This window comes from Balaenoptera musculus, chromosome 4 (assembly GCF_009873245.2).
Source record: "Balaenoptera musculus isolate JJ_BM4_2016_0621 chromosome 4, mBalMus1.pri.v3, whole genome shotgun sequence".
NCBI classification, from domain to species: Eukaryota; Metazoa; Chordata; class Mammalia; order Artiodactyla; family Balaenopteridae; genus Balaenoptera; species Balaenoptera musculus.
In genome coordinates, this window is record NC_045788.1 from 46,370,576 (window position 1) to 46,390,847 (window position 20,272).

Genomic DNA, 20,272 nt, shown 5'->3' on the forward strand with positions numbered 1-20,272 from the left:
TGCACTGGCAAGAGACAGGAGAAAAGGGACCGGGCTAACTCAGCCTCCGGCAACATATTTTGAAAAATACCTCCCCCTCCCCGCCCCACCTCTCAAGTAGTAGTTCTGTTATTGTGTTCAATGAATGCCCTTCACATTATCAACTTTAGAATTATCTGGATGTCCCACTTATGCTCCCAAAGCACCTTTCAAAATAATACATGCCCTCATAAAGATTCGGATTTTAGAGCCTGAGCCGGGCAGAAATGGCGATGCTTGTAAGAGCTTCCCTGATCACACCAGGGTCATCAATAGGACACTTCATGGAAGCAGCAAATGCTTCCCAGAGACGGTGAAGCCTCAGAGTGAGATTTAGTCTCCAGACCACAAAATTCTACTTCAGTTCACCTCAGAGCCTTGAACATGTACAAGAGCTCACTGCAGTCTCAGCTGATGTATTATCTGCACATCCCTGGCTATGTACTTTGTTCAAGAGCAAATGACACTTTTCTTGGGATATATGAGAGTGACAAATCATAACCTTCACACTAAACTCCAGTTACTCCACAATCTTGTTACATGGATCACTTTTTGTACGTTATCAATAAATTGTGTGGAAATATAGGAAAAATGTAACACATTTTCTTCAGAAAAAAAGTACAAGATGTCTTTTGCAAAAGTACATGAAAATGTACACATTAGTTCCAACTCTAACCAAGTGGTAAAAAAGGTTTAATAGGCATGGCTGTTACGTTCAAAAAAATAGTTAGATTGATCAATTAAATCTCAGTTTGTTTTTACTTTAAAAATAAATGGATAAAGTATGAGACAAAGAGAGGGACAAACAGGCTAATAATTTCTAATTAAGAGAAGGCATGGTAGGACGGCCAACGTTTCCCAGCGTGTTATCTAGAGCAAGTCAACTGATGAAAGGACAGTAAAGGATTATGCAGTCAGGTAAGCAATCGAAACACACAGCGTTTCCCACAGTCAGTGACTGGAATACCCACCCTTCCTCTGTCCCCTCCATCGCTCTCAGGATGCTCTCAGGCGTTTGCACACTCGCTTTCTTGCTCTCTCATGGACACTCTCTTCCTCTTTCACATCCTCTGGCTCTCTCACGCTCTCCTGCTATCTATAGCTCTTGCTCTTTCCTGAAAATATTTCAGGGCTAGGGTTCCCTGGAGCATACTCTGAGAAATGCCAATTCAGGGGCGGGTGGGTAAATGTGTTCTGCCACCTCTCAGTGCAAGTTATGTGCAAAAGCTGTTTCCATCAGGGTGGCTTCAAGCATCTATCAGGAAGACCTTCTCAATGTTTATCAAGGAAGAATATGGACAGGGCCCATAGGATAGCACAGACTGAATTTTATGAACATGGTGGTGGATTTCCTAGCAAAAGATGACAGGAGAGCTAGGATTTTACACTGTGAAAACTACCTACACATAAGCGTAAGGACACACTCATTTGCAGGCAAAGCCAAGGCCCCAGACCACCCAACTGAATTGGGAGTCTTGGTCCTTTTTGAGTAAACAAAAAGAACATTTCTGGTTACTATATCTCTACCTGCTAATATTCTAATTTTTCTATAGCATCATGGTGTCTGGGAAATTTTTTTCTTTCATTTCTCAAACCTCACATTCTTATCTGTGTATTTATTAAAATAGTCACTGGACTGTTGGGAGATTACAGAGTCACATGACACACATTCACACCCCAGCAGACGGTTCCACGTGCTCCATAGTGGTTAATCTCCTTTCTCTGGTTCTCTCTCCAACTCCCACACTTGCTTTTTTTTTTTTTTCTTTTCATCTTTCAGAACTACTACATTATTTCAATGCCTCTTTTTTGCTTTTCTATTTAATTTGACTAATCTAAAAGTCCCCAGAGGGAAACTCCTTGGATGTTTTCCAGAGCAACCTTTAACACCCATTCTCATCACACACACACCCCGTGGTTTACAGTTAACAACATTGCTCATATCAGATAATTGTGTAAGCCACCTTCCTTCTGTGCTGATGAAATAACAGACATATCTGGAGCCAGAGTCACGGTGTCAGGTAAACCTTCACGTTTCCTTTCTGCCTTGTGAGTTCCCAAGTGTCACAACCGGAAGAGAGGACACTTACATCTGCCTCGGATTCTGGGTCAGCTTCGTGGGGCCCTTGTTCTTGAAGCTCATGTCCATTCTCTGGGTCTTCTTCTGCCTCGTCTTGGTGCTGGTTGTCTCTCTCATAGGCTAGCAAATCAAAGGAACTAATATCAGCCCAAACAAACCAGACAGGATTCTTCCTTTCAAAGCAAAGCAAAGTCACCAGCAGGCTTTCCTACAGACCACTTCACCCACTCTCTCCTCCTGCTAGGTTAGCTCAACATAAGGTGTATGTCTCAGCTTTTCTGGAAAAGTTATGCCCTTTCCCCAGGCCTTCTGTCTACAGAGATAGTGTGGAAAGGCCTTGTGTCTACAGAGACAGTGTGGGTAAGTGACACCATTCTAACTCTCCAAAAACAAATGTTTACAACAAAAGGGGCATTTTCCCCCCCATTATGCCAAAAACAACGATCAAAACTTTCTTGATAAAATAAAGCCCAATTGGACATAGCTAAAATTATCAACTAATTTTGGTAACGTCAGAGAAAACGGCAAGGCACTGAAAGAAGAAACTGATGTTATTTCAGGAAATGAAAGAAATAACAACCCCATTTGTGGAGCTAAAAAAACAAATTCAGCCAGTCCGTCCTGTGTTTCTCTGAGGTGGCGGGTAATGATGATGCGACAAGCATGGCATGTCTATACTCACACACACATTACCTGCTACGTTTTGAAAAAAATTATTTCAATTAAGAGAATTTATTGATAGATAAGAGCACACAAAGAGAGGAACAAATAACTTCTTTCCGTAAGATGCAAGAGGAAAGGTTAACTATAGGGAGAGTATTCAGCCTGTAGAAAATAAAGATTCAGGTAACTTTCCATCAGGTTTCAAGTGCACCAAGGGATCCATTAAATAAAAGAGAGAACAAATGGTTCTCTAGTCTTACTGATAATGGAACAAAAAAGCTTAAAGTGCTGCATGGGGGGACATAAGGAAAACAATTTCTTGACTATAAGGGCTATAAAATATCAGAACAGGCTGTAGAGGGAGTTTGGGTAATCACCTTCCTTTAGATTCTTTAGGAAAGGATACAGAGCTAAGTGTTAGTGTTGCCAGGGAAACGGTTACTGTCTAGTCCTATTATCACAGTAAGCGGTATTTGATAAATGACACATAGATGCGCACTGCAAACGAAAGCTACTATTGACTCAATTTGAAAAACTTTCAAGGCAATAATCTAAACACCTCCAAGGTAAGAAGAAATTAGAAGTTTCCCAAGCAAACAGTCCTATGACAATGTGTTGGAAATAAGTATTAGCACACAAAAAGCTTAAACTACCATTTCCTCTCTAAGATGTCAGGGAACAAACAGACTATCTTGCGTGATTTAGGCTACCAACGTGAACTGTTTGGGAGGATAAGAAAAGCATACCACCACCAGCAAAGACAGATGGTACGCAAATCTCTGTACGTACAGGTATCCTCCACTTTTGAAAGTTGTTTTACGTCACTTCACTTCTTCACGAAAGACCTACATTAGTACCTGTTTTGGGTAACCGAAAGAATTCGGAAGAGGATTTCCAATTTTATGGAAAAAGGTGAAAAGCAAAAATAGCGACTAGTGTTGGTTCTGCAGCGAGAGAGAGAGAGTCTCGTGGAGAGAGTACACACCAAGAGCAGAGCGGCGAGAGTGGCATCGTCCAGCTCCTTCCCCAGGACCTACACTCAGCGGCTCAGCATCAGCCCCCAGAGCTCTGAACTGTGCCTGTGAGCATCTGTGCTTTACCTCGATTTATTCTGGTATCCCTTAGCAAGATGTGTCCTATGGTAACTGCTTCTTTGCTTTACACCATTTCCGTTTACAAAAGGTTTCACAGGAACGCTCTGCTTTCAGAGAGCGGGAGAAACATGTATGCAGACACACATATAACTCTGAGTTGATGTTATATATTACCAAGCAGTTTTATTAAAACATTCATCATCTAAGAAGCTCACCACCTCCTTCCTCTTCCTGGATGCCCTGGTCCTCTGCTCCCTGAACAATATCATTATCTACAGCATCATAACGAGCTTGCTGCCTGCAAGGGAAACAAACAATCATCATCTCAGGGACACAAATTAAGTAGCACCGTTTGACATAAGTCATTTATCTTTAAAGAGAGTTATCAGTGAATTTTTCGACACTTTTTTAAAAGCCATAAAAATATTTCTTAAGCTTATCCAATTAGGTTTAATAAAGATTCCAGATATACTTTCAAAACATGCCTTATAAAAGAGAAAATACCTTTCAAATGATCAAATAAAATGAAGTTAGCACAAAACCTGATAGGTTATTTTGAGACATACACTGCCATTTTTAAGCAGGGGAAAAAAAATGTTGACTATTCTGAATATTCAATGTTTGGAATGTAATTTTCAGGTAGTGGTTCTGCCTCAGCTACATGAGCAATAGGAGCCCCTCAAGTTCAAGGGTAACAGATACAGGAAGCTGTCTTTATGCTGCTTGTGAACGCCAGAGGCGGGCTGCCTAGGCCCATCAGGAGGCTACCGTGTGTGCTCTGCGCGCTGTGGCCGGCCCTGCGCGAGCCCAGCCTGCCTCTGCTGGGCCGTCTCCGCGGCGAGGGGCCGGTGCTGCTGCGGCGAGGGTCCCTGCAGCCTCTGCTGGGGCGGGGCCTCCTGGCGCTCCTTCAGCCGCTGGGCCTCCTCCGCCCGCCGCGCCGCCAGCCTCTGCTGCTGCAGCCGCTCCTCGTACGGCGACGGGAATTTGGCGACCGGCCTGCCTGAAGGATACACCTGGGGAGCAGAGAGTCGGTGCTGAGCAAGAGCTGTCTGTCGGGTGCCCTGGGTCCTCCCTTCGTCCGTCTCGCGCGACACGCGCAGGAGGCGGGGCTGGTTTACGAACACCTATCTGTCAGGTCAACTGTCATAGCGGTCCAAAGCCACCCGCGGCTGGACTCCACTCCTGTTTCCCAACGCTCTGAATCACCCCTGGCTTCTTTCGGCAGCTGGTCTTCTCCATTTGTTGGCATTAAGGCAGATTTTTGCTCCCTCTCAAATGGAGGAGGACGCAACAGAAGAAATGTTTCAACCCTAATTAAATTTATGCTCAAAAGGTTCTGGTATATGTGGGCACTTAATAACCTCAGACTAAATGGGGCGATTTGTGAGCTGAGGCTGAGGCTAAGGCTTTTCCATGAAGCGCTAAAGACCTAGTGAAGCTAATTAACTCTAGCAATGCAGACACTAATCTCAGGCTAAGCGGAGCCAAAACAAGTCAAATTTCAGATTAGGGTGGAAAAGCAGAGAACCATTTCTCTTCAAAGAAACCAAAAATGGACAAGAAGAGAGAACTTTCGGATTAAAGGAAAACCTGATACAGGAATTCTTAAACTCTGCTTCCATTAAGCCGTCTACCACTCCCTCCTCCACCCCCTCAACTAATACAAGTCCACGCAGTTCTCAGCGAAGGAAAGAGGGTGCATGGTTGAGGGAAATTAAACCTAGTGGGGAATTACCTTTGAGGAAGGCTATGAAGGACCCAAGACTGGGAGAGAGGCTTCTTCATGCCACGTTTGCAACAATTTAAGAGTGCATCTGCAGGGGCCTTCACACCTGCCCAGCCAAAGCCTCTAGCAGCTTGAAGTCTTGGAAAGTTTGAGGCCAAACAAAGCTTCAGAGCTATAAATAAAAGGTGACCGGCATCCACGTAAGGGCCAGGTAGCCTACCGTCAGGTATCACCTTCGAGGTTGTGTAAGGAAGGTACACCTGGCTGCATTCAGGGTTGCTTTCAGTTCTTTTAAAGTGTCATTTATAATAATAATGGATGTTTTTCTGAGTCTTACTTATGTGAGAGGGGAGTGCTCAGTGGTGGAGCCTGAGCAGAGACTGGTTAGACACACTCACCTGGTGGCGTGTCCTTAAGTCAGCTTTCTGATGACTTGCTAACCACCCTGAAGGCGAGCGTGCAGAAGCCAACGTAGGATTTGACAGTAAGTGAACAGGGAGAAAAGTACCCTTGATCACAGAAACTGAGTCACTTCTCGGCCTCAAGATGCCCACGGGACTCGAGCACAGAGGGGAAGGTGCGGGACGAGGTGCCCGTCTACTCTCCTACGCTGTTAAAGGGATGTGCCTGAGTCTCTCTCACTGCGCACCCTTGACAAAGACAACACATACACACATGCACAGCACCTTCTCTTTTCCCCAACCATCTTTCTGGGATAAGGAAGCTATGCTACTAACATCACAATAGAACATTTAAATACGTACATGTAACATTTAGCAAGATCACCCCAATTTTATAGACTGTTATACATGAGGGCTTTTCCCTTAACACAGCTGACCCTTGAACAGCGTGGGAGGTTGGGGCGCTGACCCTCCGTGCAGTGGAGAATCTTCTTATAACATTCAGTCGGCCCCCTGTTTATAGGGTTCCTCAGTAGCCTCCCTGTAGGGGCTCCTCTGGGCGGTTCCCCACATGCAGGTTCTACCAACCACGGATCTTGTAGTATTTACTACTGAAAAAAATCCTGGTATAAGTGGACCCGTGAGGTTCAAACCTGCCTTGCTCAAGGGTCAAGTGCACGTAGAAACAGCGGCGCACCCCTCATCCCAGCCAGCTGGCTGGGTGGCCTCATACCTCAGCACGAGCCTGCCCTTGCGGGAGTCTGGCCTCCTTCTGTTCGCGCCGTTCCGTCCACTCCCGGCCCCGCTGCTCCTCCGGCGGCGGGTCGTGCTCCTCCTCGAGGCGCTCCGCCCGCCCGACCTGCTCCATTGCCTCCTCCTCCAGGGCCCTCCGGTGCTCCTCCTCCACCTGGCGCTCCTCGGGTTCCCCGCCTCCCGCTTCCTGCCGGGTCAGTCCTGCGGGAGCCTGGGATCCTGCCTCCTTCTGGGTGGGGGGGTACGGTTTTGCTTCCTCCGTTCTTCCAGGGACTGCTTCACGGTTCTGCCACACTTGGCCGTTTCGAGACACCTAGGCCAAGCACATCACTGGAAATGACACTCTTCTATTTCGAAAGTAGTGACAGAATTTCTTTATTACCATTGTCTACCGGGTTACAACATAAGCAAAATCCTGGAGTCTAGCAATACAGAGTCCTGACTGAAAAGTATGGCTGCAATGGAGTCATTTAACTCTTCTCACTGTGTGATCTCACCTACAAAATAGAGATAACATAAGCAAAATTTCATCGTGGAAAGAATACCGTAAATAACCTAAAAGTAAAGCCTACAAGTGACCACATCTCAGTAGACCCTACCCTCGAAAGCAATCTAACGCCTGTTCTCCCTTAGAATAGAAAGGGAAAAACCCTCATACTTCAAGTGATCAAATACTTACATAATTTTCTTCAAGGTAAATTTTGTTTTCAATAATTATTTGAAAAGAAAAGGATAAGATCAAATAGAGGATGAGTTAGCTTTTTTGTTAGCTAATATAAAAAAAAGAATGCCATTACTAATGGACATCCATGTTGGCTATAATAGTGCCATAATTAAACATTTTTGACGTATTAAAGTGGTATTTCTTTGTAAACCAGAGCAAGTCTTTTGTGAGTATTTTATATTATTAATACAGAAAACCCTGAAGAAAAAAAAAAAGATGTGTCTTTTTACAGAGAACTCCTCTTCTAAAACTGGTTGATTTAAATCAGTTTTCTCTGCAAGTTTCAGAGATTTCTATATGGTCTTCATTACTTAGAAAAGAGAGGCAAAAGAGAGATGGTATAATATCAATAGGAAAATGTGTCACTGTCCTCCCTCCCACCAACCTTCTTTAGCAGAAAGAATACTTTCTTTGGTCAGGTTGCTGTCCCGTAATTGAAATAAATGTGAAGCCCTGTTCTTAAATTAGCAGAAACATAACTTAGAAACTGGATTGTATACATAAACAAATAAGCCAAGGAAAAAAGTCCTTTCTCAGACATCTGAGGACAGCTTTTGGAGGTGTACATTTTACCAAGTCCTTGCAGACCTGGCAAGTTTGAATTGATACTGCCCTGGCTTTACAGGAAATATTTCTCTGAAGGGCCCTAAGTGCTTTCCAACACCTGTCACTTATCTCCACAACATCCCCGTGAGAAAGGTTAGAGCAGATGACTATTATCTCCACCTCCCAGATGGAAGAACTAAAAAGTCTGAGTCATTAAAAGATTAATCCAGTAAACTGGTAGTTAAACTTAGATAGAGAATAGAACCAATTTCCACACCAGGGCTCTGGTTGTGCTTTCTTAAGTTAGGAGCAACAGAAGACCCAGACAAAGAACAAGCATCCAGGAGGATACAGAATCTGTCTGAAGGAATGCTTTGCTCAGACTGAAGATTCAAACGAAGTCCACTCACTTCAACTTAATTATTCCCATAAGGTGATAAGAAGGTGAGTTGGGGAAGGTCTTCTCAAACATTAATTGTTTAAAACGACTTTGTCGGGGGAAAGATAATCATACTTGCCATTTTTATTACAGGTGTGATTGCAAAAACACCTCTGTAAGAATTAATCATATGGGCGACATCACTTTTGATGTTTCACTTGGGAGATATTCTTAAGCAACAAGGCTTAATTTTATCAAGAACAGAATACAAAAAATGGATTCTGTGACTAGCACTTATACTCTTGTAGTTTTATGAAGGCTATATAATACAAACTTTGACATGTTTTGTATGGACCAAGCACAGCATCAAGTTCAAATATATTATCAGCTTTAATACTTAAGTGGGCTGATTGTCATATAATATCCTCATGATCATTTAACCGTCTCACTCTATCCCCAATCTCCCCCCCCAAAAAACCCCTAAAATATTCAGACATAACAGCTCCTTTCAGACAAATATACCCACATGAAGAAAGACAAAACTAGTTCAGTCTTTTCCAGGAAACAGAACAGCAGTTCTCAAAGTGTGCGTCCCCAGACCAGCCGAATCAGCTAGAAATGCAAATCCTCAGGTCTCACCCCAAATTAACTGAACTGTAAACTGTGGGCTGGGGCCCAGTTATTCCTGTTTTAACAGCCCTGCTAGGGACTCTGATATATGCTAAAATGTGAGAACCGGTGTTCTGCAGTTAGAGCTGGCAATATTTAGAGCCGTTCACCTGAGGACAGCTTGACAGGGAAAGCACAGCTTGACAGGGAAAGCACAGGTCAGCTTGACCTGACCACAGATGACCAGTTCATGCCTCTTACCTCCCGAAGCTCTCCGGGTAACTTGTCCCTTGTTGCGCTGACACCTTGTGGAGAATGTGCCACCTGGGTAACATTTTGCTGCTCTGCTGGTTCTGGTTTTCGAAAGCTTGGAATCCTATTCAGAGTATCTTTCAGTTGTTTATATTCTGCAACTTGAGTCTGCATACAAATTGCACAATTGGATGCAAATTGCACAATTTGAGGAGGGAAAAGGATATCATTCATAGACAGTTCACTGGAAGACTAGACAAAAATATTATACCTAAATGCAAGAAAGGATAAATATGCAGACTGCTTCCATGCATTAGCTATACTTACTTGGACATGCTCAACCATTTTTAAGCACATGCAAATTAGAGTTAAAGGGAACAGAGAAAAAGTATCTAAGACAGATGTTAGTTTCCCATGCTACATTAAACTAAGTCAGGATTTTTATATATAAATTTCTAGTCTAAATATCATTATTAAAAGTAAGAAAGCTATGCAATCAGTTTTATGACATTAAACTCTATTTTAAAATTCCACAATTATATAAATATAAGTGCAGATTATCTTTTACCAATATGGTCTGAGTAACACTTTTCAGCAGAAAAGAACCATAGGCTTCAAATAAGTTAACTGAATATATATGTAAAATCACTCAGACCACCCTCTTCTTCCAGTCAATATGTGCTCACATAGGGTCCCTTCCTCTCCAGAACGCTTCCTGTATTGTGCTGTGCAGTTTTGGAAAGCAATAGCATAGGCATGAAATGAGGCTGGATTTTTATTCTTCAATTCTGAATGTCCTTTTCTTCTACAGCAACAAAGGCACTAATGAAGGCATAGGTCTAGAATATACTCATATACTCATATGTGTGTACCTGTGTGTATATGTGATAGGGTGTGTGTGTGTGTGTGTGTCTGTGATATTTTTAATACAAGAAGCTAGAAAGACGGAAAAAATCAGACACTTTAAGTAGGAAAACCAAGAGACTATACTTAGCTCATCATATGCACCAACACTGTAACCCTAAAACAGAAATACTGTGTGTGTAAACACACACTTACATGAACACAAAGCACCCAGAAATCTCTTCTGAAAGAAAGAGCCTGCTGGCCAGGGCCGCCGCCCTCAGTGTGCACAGCAGAGCGGGAGTCGAGGCTGGTTGAGTCGTGCTCCTGCGGCCACAGCTGTGCACCTGCATGGTGCTCTCCCACCCCCTTCTTTCTGCCTTTTCTAATTCACACAGAGGTGCAGAAGTCCGCTTGCTAAATCTGTCTCAGGGGAGTGCTGCTTTATCATTTGAACAAAGGAGTGCCATACGGCTAACAGTGGCCCTTAGCCCAGAAATCTACCAAAACATTTGCAAACCAACTTTGGAGGTCAAAGAAAAAAAGATGACATCCACACAGTGATACTTTTAATAAGATAAATATTCTAGTCTTTCTTCTTTCTCCTCCTCCTAGATACATAACCTTTGAAAGCAGTAATGCTGTGGTTCTCAAATACTAGCGTGCATTAAGAATCATGTTAAATTATGGAAGGATCATGTTAAAAATGCAGGCTCCTGGACCCCCCCACCCTAGAAATGATGATTCAGTAGGTCTGGAGCAAGGCCCAGGTAACTGTGATACAGGGAGTCTCCACAAATTCCAGCTGAAGAGTTAAGTGTGACTTTGATGTCCGGATGACCTAAGCTTCCAGCTTGGTTCTGGGCAATGATTTCGGGCCAGCTACAGTACTCCTTTTGACCTTACTTTATTTAGATATAAAAAAGATACAATATTTTATAACTCAGTAGGTTGTGAATAGTAAATAAAATTCTGTACATAAAGTTATTATGATAATCCCTGATAAATTGTAAACTCTCAAATTCTACTCTGTTCCTGCTTTCTCCTGCCCTTAATTATTACATTTAAAAATCAGGTTGTCAAGACAGAATCTCACAAAATGATTTACATGAGAGACGTAGATGCCTGAAATAGCAGTTGTTTTCTGAGCAGATCTGGGGAAAGTTTTAATACAGGGGTAAAAGAGCAGGAGAAACTTGGAGGCCCCACCCAAAAGAACCAAAAAGCTATTGAAAGAAATAGAAAATCATATGTAAGTTAAATAAAAAATTTTTTTCTGTTGCAAAACCTTGCTGGCAATACTCCCAGGATGCTTACGACAGAATCTGGTTTTGGTCATTAAATGAACTATTTTACTTATATTTTTCTGAATTTTCACATTGTTGCTTAGTCTAATATTTATGGCTATTATAGTACACAGAGTATTCAAATTGGTTTGTCACATTTTTCAGTATGAAAAGCAGCCTCAGAGAAAATAATAATACTTGGTAAAAATTTTATAAAGAAGGTTTTGAATGTAATAATATCCTCTAAAGTCAATTTAATTTATACCATGGAAAAAATTACCACACAGCTACAGTTTTGTAGGGAGATAATCAATGACTGCCTTGAAAAAGGGCCCCACAGACACAGATGCTACAGCCTCTGAGATGAATCAGGGCCCAGCATATGATTCTTTTAATAATTTTAAAAAGACAAAAGATAATACATGGTCTCCTGGTAAGCACAGATAGTTGGTTTTCCTTTGCCCTTTTCTTTTAATTCTTCCAAGAGAAGAAAAGTGAAGACCGGTGATTAAGAAGACATAGCAACTAAACTAGCCATTCCTATTCTTTGCTTCGACTAGAAAGCTTAAAACACTCAATTGTGATATATACTTTAATAAGCTCTCCAACACTTGTATTTGTTCATTTGTTCATTCAGTAAGTGTCTACTGAGGGCCTGCCTTGTGCCGAGGACTGTTCTAGGCTTTGAACAAATGAAGCTTACGACTCTCATTTTCCTCCTCTATTGACTTGAGAGCTCTTTTTATTTCCTGTAATTTGACCAAACAACACATAAGCCTAGTCCCAAAAGCAGTGTGTGCAGGGCTGTAAAGCTGGGAGCAAGGAGGAAGGAATAAAATATAAGAGCTTTGACAATAATTTATTTAGGTAGCTAGCATCATAAAATCCTACAGATCATATAGCGGGCGTCAATACAGGTCATACGGTGGCAAAAGACCACATATGTGGGATAATTTCTGTGACTGAAACAAGTATTAGACTACTGCATGCAGGGGCTGGAGGAGGGTAGAAAAAGTAATATGCACCACACTGCCAGTGAAAAAAAAAAAAAAAAAATCAAAGGTTTATTTAATATTCTCTTGATCAAGTTTTGAAAGCATGCATGATCTTCAGGATCAGGAAAGCTCTGTCCTAAGGAACTCAGTGAAGCCTGGCCTTTAAGAGACTACACGCAAAGAGGAATTCAGAAATGTTAAGCAGACTTAAAAAGAACCCAGAGAGGCCGCTACCCTTCTAACCTGTGCAGCAGCTAGTGCACTCTTGTGGTCTTCCAAAGTCACTACAAGTTGTTCATGCTCGGAGAGTAAATTCTTATGCTGTTGCTACACAGAAAAGAATTTTACAGGTTGAGTTTTAACATTCTAGGACAAACTCTTCTTGGGCAGACAGTGGCATGAGCACCCAGATGCTGCTTGCTTGCTGGTTTGTTTGTTTTTGCAGTATTTGTTAAGTTCCAAAATCTTTGTAGAGGGAAGACTATGATTAATGTAGTATTCCACAATCTAAAACGTGCTACCCAAATATCACAATCACTTACAGTGAAATCAACACACACAAAAAAATACCTCTCATTATTAATAAACCTTTGTAAATAAAAAAGCTTATTAATCTAACAAACCTGCAACATTACAGCCATACTGGAAATAAGTGAAAAATATTATTAATAATATTAGAATTAACATTTTTATTATTAAAACATTATAACAGTAGTGCAGAATATTTGAAAAATAGATGGGGAAATATATAATCCCACTATCCTTAAATAAGTTACAAACGATTTTATATGTTTCCTTTCGGTCTTCTCTACATAATTGTATATAGCTATCATAATAGCCTGCATTCTATTTCATGTACTTATTTTTCACTTAAGATATTAAAGGTATTTCTATATTGCCAAAAAAAAAAAGCTTATTAAGATTCAGCCATCTAGCAAAAGAATCATTTCAGTACTAATGGAAATGTTGGGATTTCCAGATCATCGTTTAGCTTATGATGCAGAAGTGGTAAAAGTATTGGGCCTGGTCCAGTTTATGCAAAGCCCAAAATAACAGTGTGCATTGTAAAGCATGTCAAATAGGGAACGACTTTTAAGGTCACTCTACAAAGTAAAGCAGGCAAACACTAAACAGTCAAATGCTGGGGGTTTTGGTTTTTTTTTTTTTTACCTTGACATCTTGCAGCTGTGTGTGCATGTCCTGATGCGCTCTCCTCAGCTGTCTGTTCTCTTCTCTCAAATTGTACACGGATTCTATTTTAGAAAAAGGAAAATCATGCGTAAAGCCCTGGGCCTTTTGGGCTCTTGATTCTATTATTTTCACATCTAAAGCCTCACATAACTTTTTCTAGGACTGTTTTGAACTTTGACAGTACAATATTCCAAATCAACAAAACCTATACCATTTTGGGATGTGGCATGGATTCAGCTGGACAACCCAATACAATCTGGTTCAGTGGTTTAAATACATTTAAACAAGCTACACGTCGCAGAAGTTAAGGATTTTTAATTACTCCTGTGCTGAAAATGAAATGTTTCTGTTAAGAAGCAAACCCTTAGGAATGAAATGTAATGGGTAGGAGTCATCTAAGATTTTGATCTCTTCACAAATTAAAAACAGGGCTATCAAAAAGCAAAACCACATTTCTCAGAGCATGAATAATTTCCACAGTCCCCAAAAGGTATTTCAGTTACAAAAGCAACTCAAGAAATAAACAAGAGACAGAGAGACACCCCATCTGCTCAAAAATTCTAAATATATTTTCTTTCTCCCACCATTGAGTTCTTGACTGATCCAAATTCTCCCTCCGATAGCTATAGGACAGTTCTTTCCAGGGCTACCATGTGAGACTGTAGCAATCAGAGTAAAGTCTTAAAACCTCCTGAACCACAAGCTCCACTGTTCAGGGAACAACCTCTTGCTAATTTTCCCACATTTTCTGTATCTGGATGCAATGAACTGGCAGTGCTTGGGCCAAATCCAACACACAAACATTTTTTTTGGCCCCTGCAGTGTTGGCCTACACATAGTGTCTTCCACATTTGAAGAGCTGTCACCATTTAAAAATCAAGAATCTGGGTCTAATAAGACTCTGGCAACATTAGGCCGGTTCTCATGAGCCAGCACTCAGCAGAAGTTAAATGGTGGCTGGGTGACCATAATGACTCATTTCCAACGGGAGATACTGTTGAGAGTGGAAGGGGTGCTGTTAAGAATTACGCTGGGACAGCAGCAGGTGTGGACCTGCACTACGTCGGGCAAACCGTCCCCAGAGTGGCAGCCGCTCGCTGCAGGCAGAACTTTATGCCTCCAGGGTGGCCCTCAGCACAGAGGGAAGGTGCCAGTCACCATCCCGCCTCGTACTTTCTGTCCACTTTCACTCCACTCGAGTCCCTGCTTGATCCCTGGGCGCTGGCTTCGTGACTGGGTTTGGGGAGAGATCAAGAACAAGGTGGGAACTGTGGCCAGTGGTTGGGTTGTCCACCTACACGTCACACCAGATCTTCTCAAAGGTCAAAACAGGACACTGTGGCAACTGAACAGGACCAGAAGCGTGTCATCGGCTGGATGGGCCCTCAGTCTACACACAGGCACACATGCACTTGAAATACCCGAACTTGGCTGACTTTTAAAGGAATTCAGTTTATAACCTTAATGACGGTGTCTCCTGTGCCTTTGCTGTGTGACCCTGAGCAAGTTACCTAACCTGAGCAGGCCTCAATTTCTTCACTTGTTAAATCAGACTAAATATAATGCCTACCTTGCAGGTTGTTATGGGACTTAAGTAAGATACCTGTACGAAGAGTTTCCCCCAGTACTGGCACATGGAAAACATTTGTTAAGTGTCAGCTATTCTTGTAACGATAATGGGAAGAATAATCATCTAAGTTTATATGCTATCAGCTCATAGCTATCCATATTCTAAATTCTAAACTCCCTCCTCATGTCATAGTAATCTGCCAAAGACTACTCGGACTACACATGTCATAGGTTTGCCGCTACAGACCCGCGTCTATCACGATGCGTCTATCTTTAATTTACTATCAGGGACCATAATCAAACAAAAGTGCTGATGTGAAAATCACTTATCAAAGTGTCATCAAAGGCACTGTCACATTAAGTTGTTTGAAGTCTCTCTGAGAAACTTCTTCCAAAAATTAACTGACACCAAAAATACTGTTCTCTCTCTCTCTCGCCCTCTGTCTCCATCTCTGTCTCTCTCTGTCGCTCCCTCACCCACCAAGGTATTGGTAGATTCTCTCTTCTGATGACAAGAGCCCTATCACTTACTATATTTCTCCTTTTGTTCTGGGTTCTAGGAAGCTCAGACCAGGCCATCAGGCTTGAACTATCTGAGTATGCAGAACTCACAGACAAGTATCCTCTTATTTTCCATGGTTCTGATTTCTTGTTAAAATTTTACTATACATGGACTTGGTTTCAAAGAAAGGAGTAACTATAGAGTAGACACAAGATAATATGCCTTTTAGGGCTATTACTAAAATTGAATGAACTAAATTATGTAAAGCATGCCAAGGTCAGACACCTACAAAATTTTACTTCTCACTCCTTAATGGATCTCCTTAATAGCAATATAATTAAATATATTTCCTCAGCTTGGCTCAGGTTTGAAAATGCTAAACAGTGGATCCTACAAGTCAAATGTCCTCCTTCACCACACAAAGGTGTAGCATCCCCAGGGTGGCAAGTGCTGTCTGCGCAATGGAGTCTTCTGGTTCTCTCTTCCTCTTACCACCTTTGTAAGGACTTGCAGTGTTTACTCTCTTCCTTTCTCTATTTTGTTATCTTACTGACTCCTCACCACCTGGCTCACCACCAACAAGCCAAGGCCCCTACATGTCTACATCTCTTGGGTGTCATCTGCTGACATCTTGCTCCATCAAGACCGCCTCAGCCCTTTGTAAACTGCCTCAGTGGCTATTTAACTCCCAGGTGCCTTTTTGGAATACTTACAAAGTATTCCTATTATTTTGGAATACTGTTATTAGCCTATTATTTTGGAATACTTCGAGACAAAGCATTGCAAAAAAATGCGCAGAAAAGTCCAAAGGACCCTTCACACAGTTTCTTTCTATGATGACATTTTATATAAAACCAGGAAATTGTTCTTCACCCGTGTTTTTGCAAAGCACCAGGATTTCACCCGTGTTTTTGCAAGCACCAGGATTTCACCTGTGTTTTTGCAAAGCACCAGGATTTCACCCGTGTTTCTGCAAGCACCATGTATGTTTTTAAACCAAATCTTACATTTCAAACTTATTTAGTACCTGGATAGGTGATTGTAGAATATGCTATTGCCCTTTTCCAGAACTCACATGTACTTAGAAGTGATATATTTTGTTCCATATTACTATGAAAATACCTGATGCTGATGCTGATGGTGGTTAATATAGACTGAAGGTCTACCATGTACCAGTAACTGTTCTAGGTGCTCTGCATAATGTAATCCTCATACCAACTCTACAAGGTTGATACTTTTTATGAATATCCCGCTTTTACAGATGAGGACGGTTTACACTACACAACTTGCCTGTGGTCATATATAAACTAGTCATTGAAGAGGCCAAGATTCACCAGGGCAGTCTGACTCCAGAGCCTGAGCTTTTTGAAGCTACTATTAGCGATCAACAGGGAGTCTTTATGCCCCTGTGGAGATTTGGAAATGTGTCACTGTAACTGGGGAGCATTGATGGCATTTTGTGGGTGGGGTCAGAGATGCTAAATGTCTCACAACACACTTAAAAAGAGAACTGTCTTGCCCAACATGGTCAGTGTGCCCCGCTGAGAAACACTAAGTATTCTATTCTGTTTCCCTAAACAAACCCAAAGAGATAAGTGTAAGTGTGAAACTTCATAAAGAAGTAAGAAGTAACTGGTAAAGGACCACATGTAAGGTAATCAATCACCAAGCAACAAACAAAATAAAACAAAAGTCTATTGTTCTATTCAAACGTTAATATGAGTATTCATTTCCATGCACACTGACTAATTAGGTTTCCAAATACCTTTTAGCTTAGAAAGCTCTTGTTCTTTCTCTTGCTGCAGCTGCAGGTATCTCTGCTTGTGGTCATTAAATGTCCTACTGAAGTCTTCTCCTTGCTTGCGGTGTTCCTCTTCCAAGTCGCTGTGCTGTTTCTTTAGCTCCTCATGTTGACTCTGCAAAGATGAAAACTTTAGCAGGGATGTACATTCTCTAAATTGTGTCAGAATCTGTCTCTCGATAGCGTAGCCTTTCTCTTGCCAGAAAGTAAGCACAAATGAAGAAGTAGACTTAGTTTTCCTCAGCTTGCTTTGAATTTGTGCAGCTCCCTTCCATTCCAAATGAATAGTTTGCGATCATGGCCAAAAATAATTTTCTCCTGAATTTTTTTTTTTTTTTTTTTTTTTCCTGAATTTTTAACATTAATGGGTACAACAAGAAGTTGGAAGTTTGCATGAGAGATGGAAAAGGAAGGGATCTGGGGAAATTCCCAGGGACTCAAGTTACAGTGGAAACAGGGTAAAGCTAACGAAAAAAATTACCCCTCCGTGGATACTCTAGACTGCCTCTTTCAATCTGATGTTTTCCCAGCAACATTTTTTATTTCCCTTCTTTGATTTTCAGCCTTCCTGGTAACCCAGTTTAAAGAAGGGGGGAAAAAAAAGACTTTTTTCCGTTTGGGGGAAGTAATAAATCTATTGCTTATAGAATGATTCTTACGTATATTACTCCTGATTATAATACTGTAATCACAATCTAGATAAATTCTACAGTCTCCAAATGCTTAATGTGAAAGGGTGGTCTGCTTTAATTCATGTATTGCTTTCTTGATAATAGGAAAGATGCTGGTTTCAATAAAAAGCATATGCCCTACTGATATAGGAGAAAAGACAACACCAAACAAAAAGCTAGGGGGTAGGGGCTGGAGACAGTGGCGTGGTTTTTTTCCCTGCTGTGCAGGGTGGCATAATGTCTGCTGCTCATCTCTTCTGGCCTGAACAGAAATAATGCATCTCTCTCTCTCTCTTTTTTTCAATTTTCCTGACACAATAATGAGTTTTATCCAAGAACAAAGGAAGGAGAATCTTTAAACATAAATTGTGCTCCTGTGGTAGGCAGAACACTTTTTACACATTAGTAACAGGAAGGCAGCATTTTAATACTTCTACTGCCTCCAGCGCGACTAAGATAAAAGAAAATACCTAAGAAAAACCACTCTGAGAAATTAGATTTAAAAAACAAACAAAAATCCTTAAAGGATAGAGAACAAAATTAAAAATTAGGTGACCAGAGAGCCTGATTTAGAAAAATGTGTAATGAGCTAAATATGTTCTTTGTAATCAGGTGATAAACATGATGGAGCATTACAATTATGTATCGCTTTTAGCCAGAAATGACTTTAATATACCATATCACAATACAAATCAACTTTCTGTAAACTTTCCTTGATCACTTAAGTTACTTAGTTAATACTTTGATTCACTCACGAAGAACAACTTTAAATTACTCACCTTTAACATCTGATGTTGGACATTCAATGCGCTGTACCTGCTATTAGAATCTTGCTGTAAATTGAAAAGCAAACAGTTAACACAAAAGTAACAAATTTGGCTCTTTTGCTAACCAGAGCTTAAAGGTCTTAATGGAAGGATTTCACTCATTTCACTTGTGTTAAGTGAAAATGAACTCTAAGCTCGAAACAGGACAATTCTGAGGCCATCTCCTTACTTAATAGCAGAAATGAAGTTTTCTCATTGCTCTAAGTTTGCTAGACTTTAATAATGAAAAATCAGGACATGGATCCTGATGGATCCACGGATTAGATCCATCCATTTTTTCCCCTCATGGAAAAATCATGGACATGGACAAAGAAACAAACAGCAGCTTGACAGGGCCCTTGGAGGTGATTTACTTCCACTCTCATACTGAGAAGAAAAACTGATGCCAGAGGCACAGGGGAACTTGTCCTGAGATGCAGCACCGCATATGGCTGATATGGCGCAATATATTGTGCCCGGTGCTCCAAGGGGAAAAGGAGATAAACCAGGCCTCACCAGCTTCGCATGGCTTCCGGGAAGGGAGAGAAAAGGCACTTTCCTGCCTTGAGCTTCAGCGCTAAGAAATTCTACATATGTGACTTTACCCCAACTAGACTCCAGCTCACAGAGTGAGAAACAGAAAGGCTAAGGAACAGGCCAGGGCAAACATTTCCTTTAGTAGCAGAGCCAGGACCGAAACTTGAGCCTACGCCTATGGCTGAAGCACGCGCTCCAGGAGTGTGTCTCTGTGTGCGAGTGGAGTATCTTCACATGTGGACCTCACACAAGTGCAGTCCTGGGCAACCATAACCAGTGAGTGTGCAAACCACAAACCGCCTGAAAGTTTTCTCTCCCCAGGCTGCTGTGTTGTTCTATCTTATGTGCCCCACTCCTTGCTTTACCCGTCACCGGTACAAGCACAGCCTCAATTACTTCTTTCTTTCATATTCTTGCAGCTTCTAAATGAACTGCATTTTTGCTTTATCATTTTATTTGATCACTTTACCATTTTAATTTGTAATAAATTACATTACAAAATGCACAACAGAACACACACAATTGTGGCTAGGGCTTTTAAAAGCAGGTAAGAGTTGAAAGCTGACAGCCTCCTAGCTATTCAAGGGACAGGCTCTTCTCAGTTTTAATACCCCAAAACGCCAATGCTTTATTCAACCAATGCTTACATATTTTTCTTAGCGTAACAGAAAAACTTGTTTTTCTCCAGTTAATTTGGACTTAAAAACTTTTTAAACTGCCAATATCATTTATGTATTCATTCGTTCCACAAATGTTTTTGAACATGGGAACTCTAGGCCAGGTACCGTGCCAGACATTACACAGCAATGTCTATGCAAGTGACAGT

At 41.4% G+C, this 20,272-nt stretch overlaps 1 protein-coding gene across 4 annotated transcripts in view; it reads right to left on the minus strand.

Moving 5' to 3' along the window:
- Positions 1-20,272, minus strand: part of GOLIM4 (golgi integral membrane protein 4) — an 80,553-nt gene that overhangs the window by 10,963 nt on the left and 49,318 nt on the right. The window contains exons 4-12 of one of the 4 annotated variants that reach the window (XM_036850068.1): positions 18,883-18,936; positions 17,397-17,547; positions 13,540-13,622; positions 12,613-12,696; positions 9,255-9,413; positions 6,716-7,048; positions 4,624-4,868; positions 4,074-4,153; positions 2,109-2,218 (exon numbers count right to left, since the gene is read on the minus strand). In XM_036850068.1, the coding sequence (XP_036705963.1) occupies positions 2,109-2,218; positions 4,074-4,153; positions 4,624-4,868; positions 6,716-7,048; positions 9,255-9,413; positions 12,613-12,696; positions 13,540-13,622; positions 17,397-17,547; positions 18,883-18,936 (1,299 nt within the window). Of the gene's footprint in view, positions 1-2,108; positions 2,219-4,070; positions 4,154-4,623; positions 4,869-6,715; positions 7,049-9,254; positions 9,414-12,612; positions 12,697-13,539; positions 13,623-17,396; positions 17,548-18,882; positions 18,937-20,272 lie in introns of all 4 variants that reach the window. The other 3 variants (XM_036850067.1, XM_036850070.1, XM_036850069.1) reach the window with 3 other exon arrangements.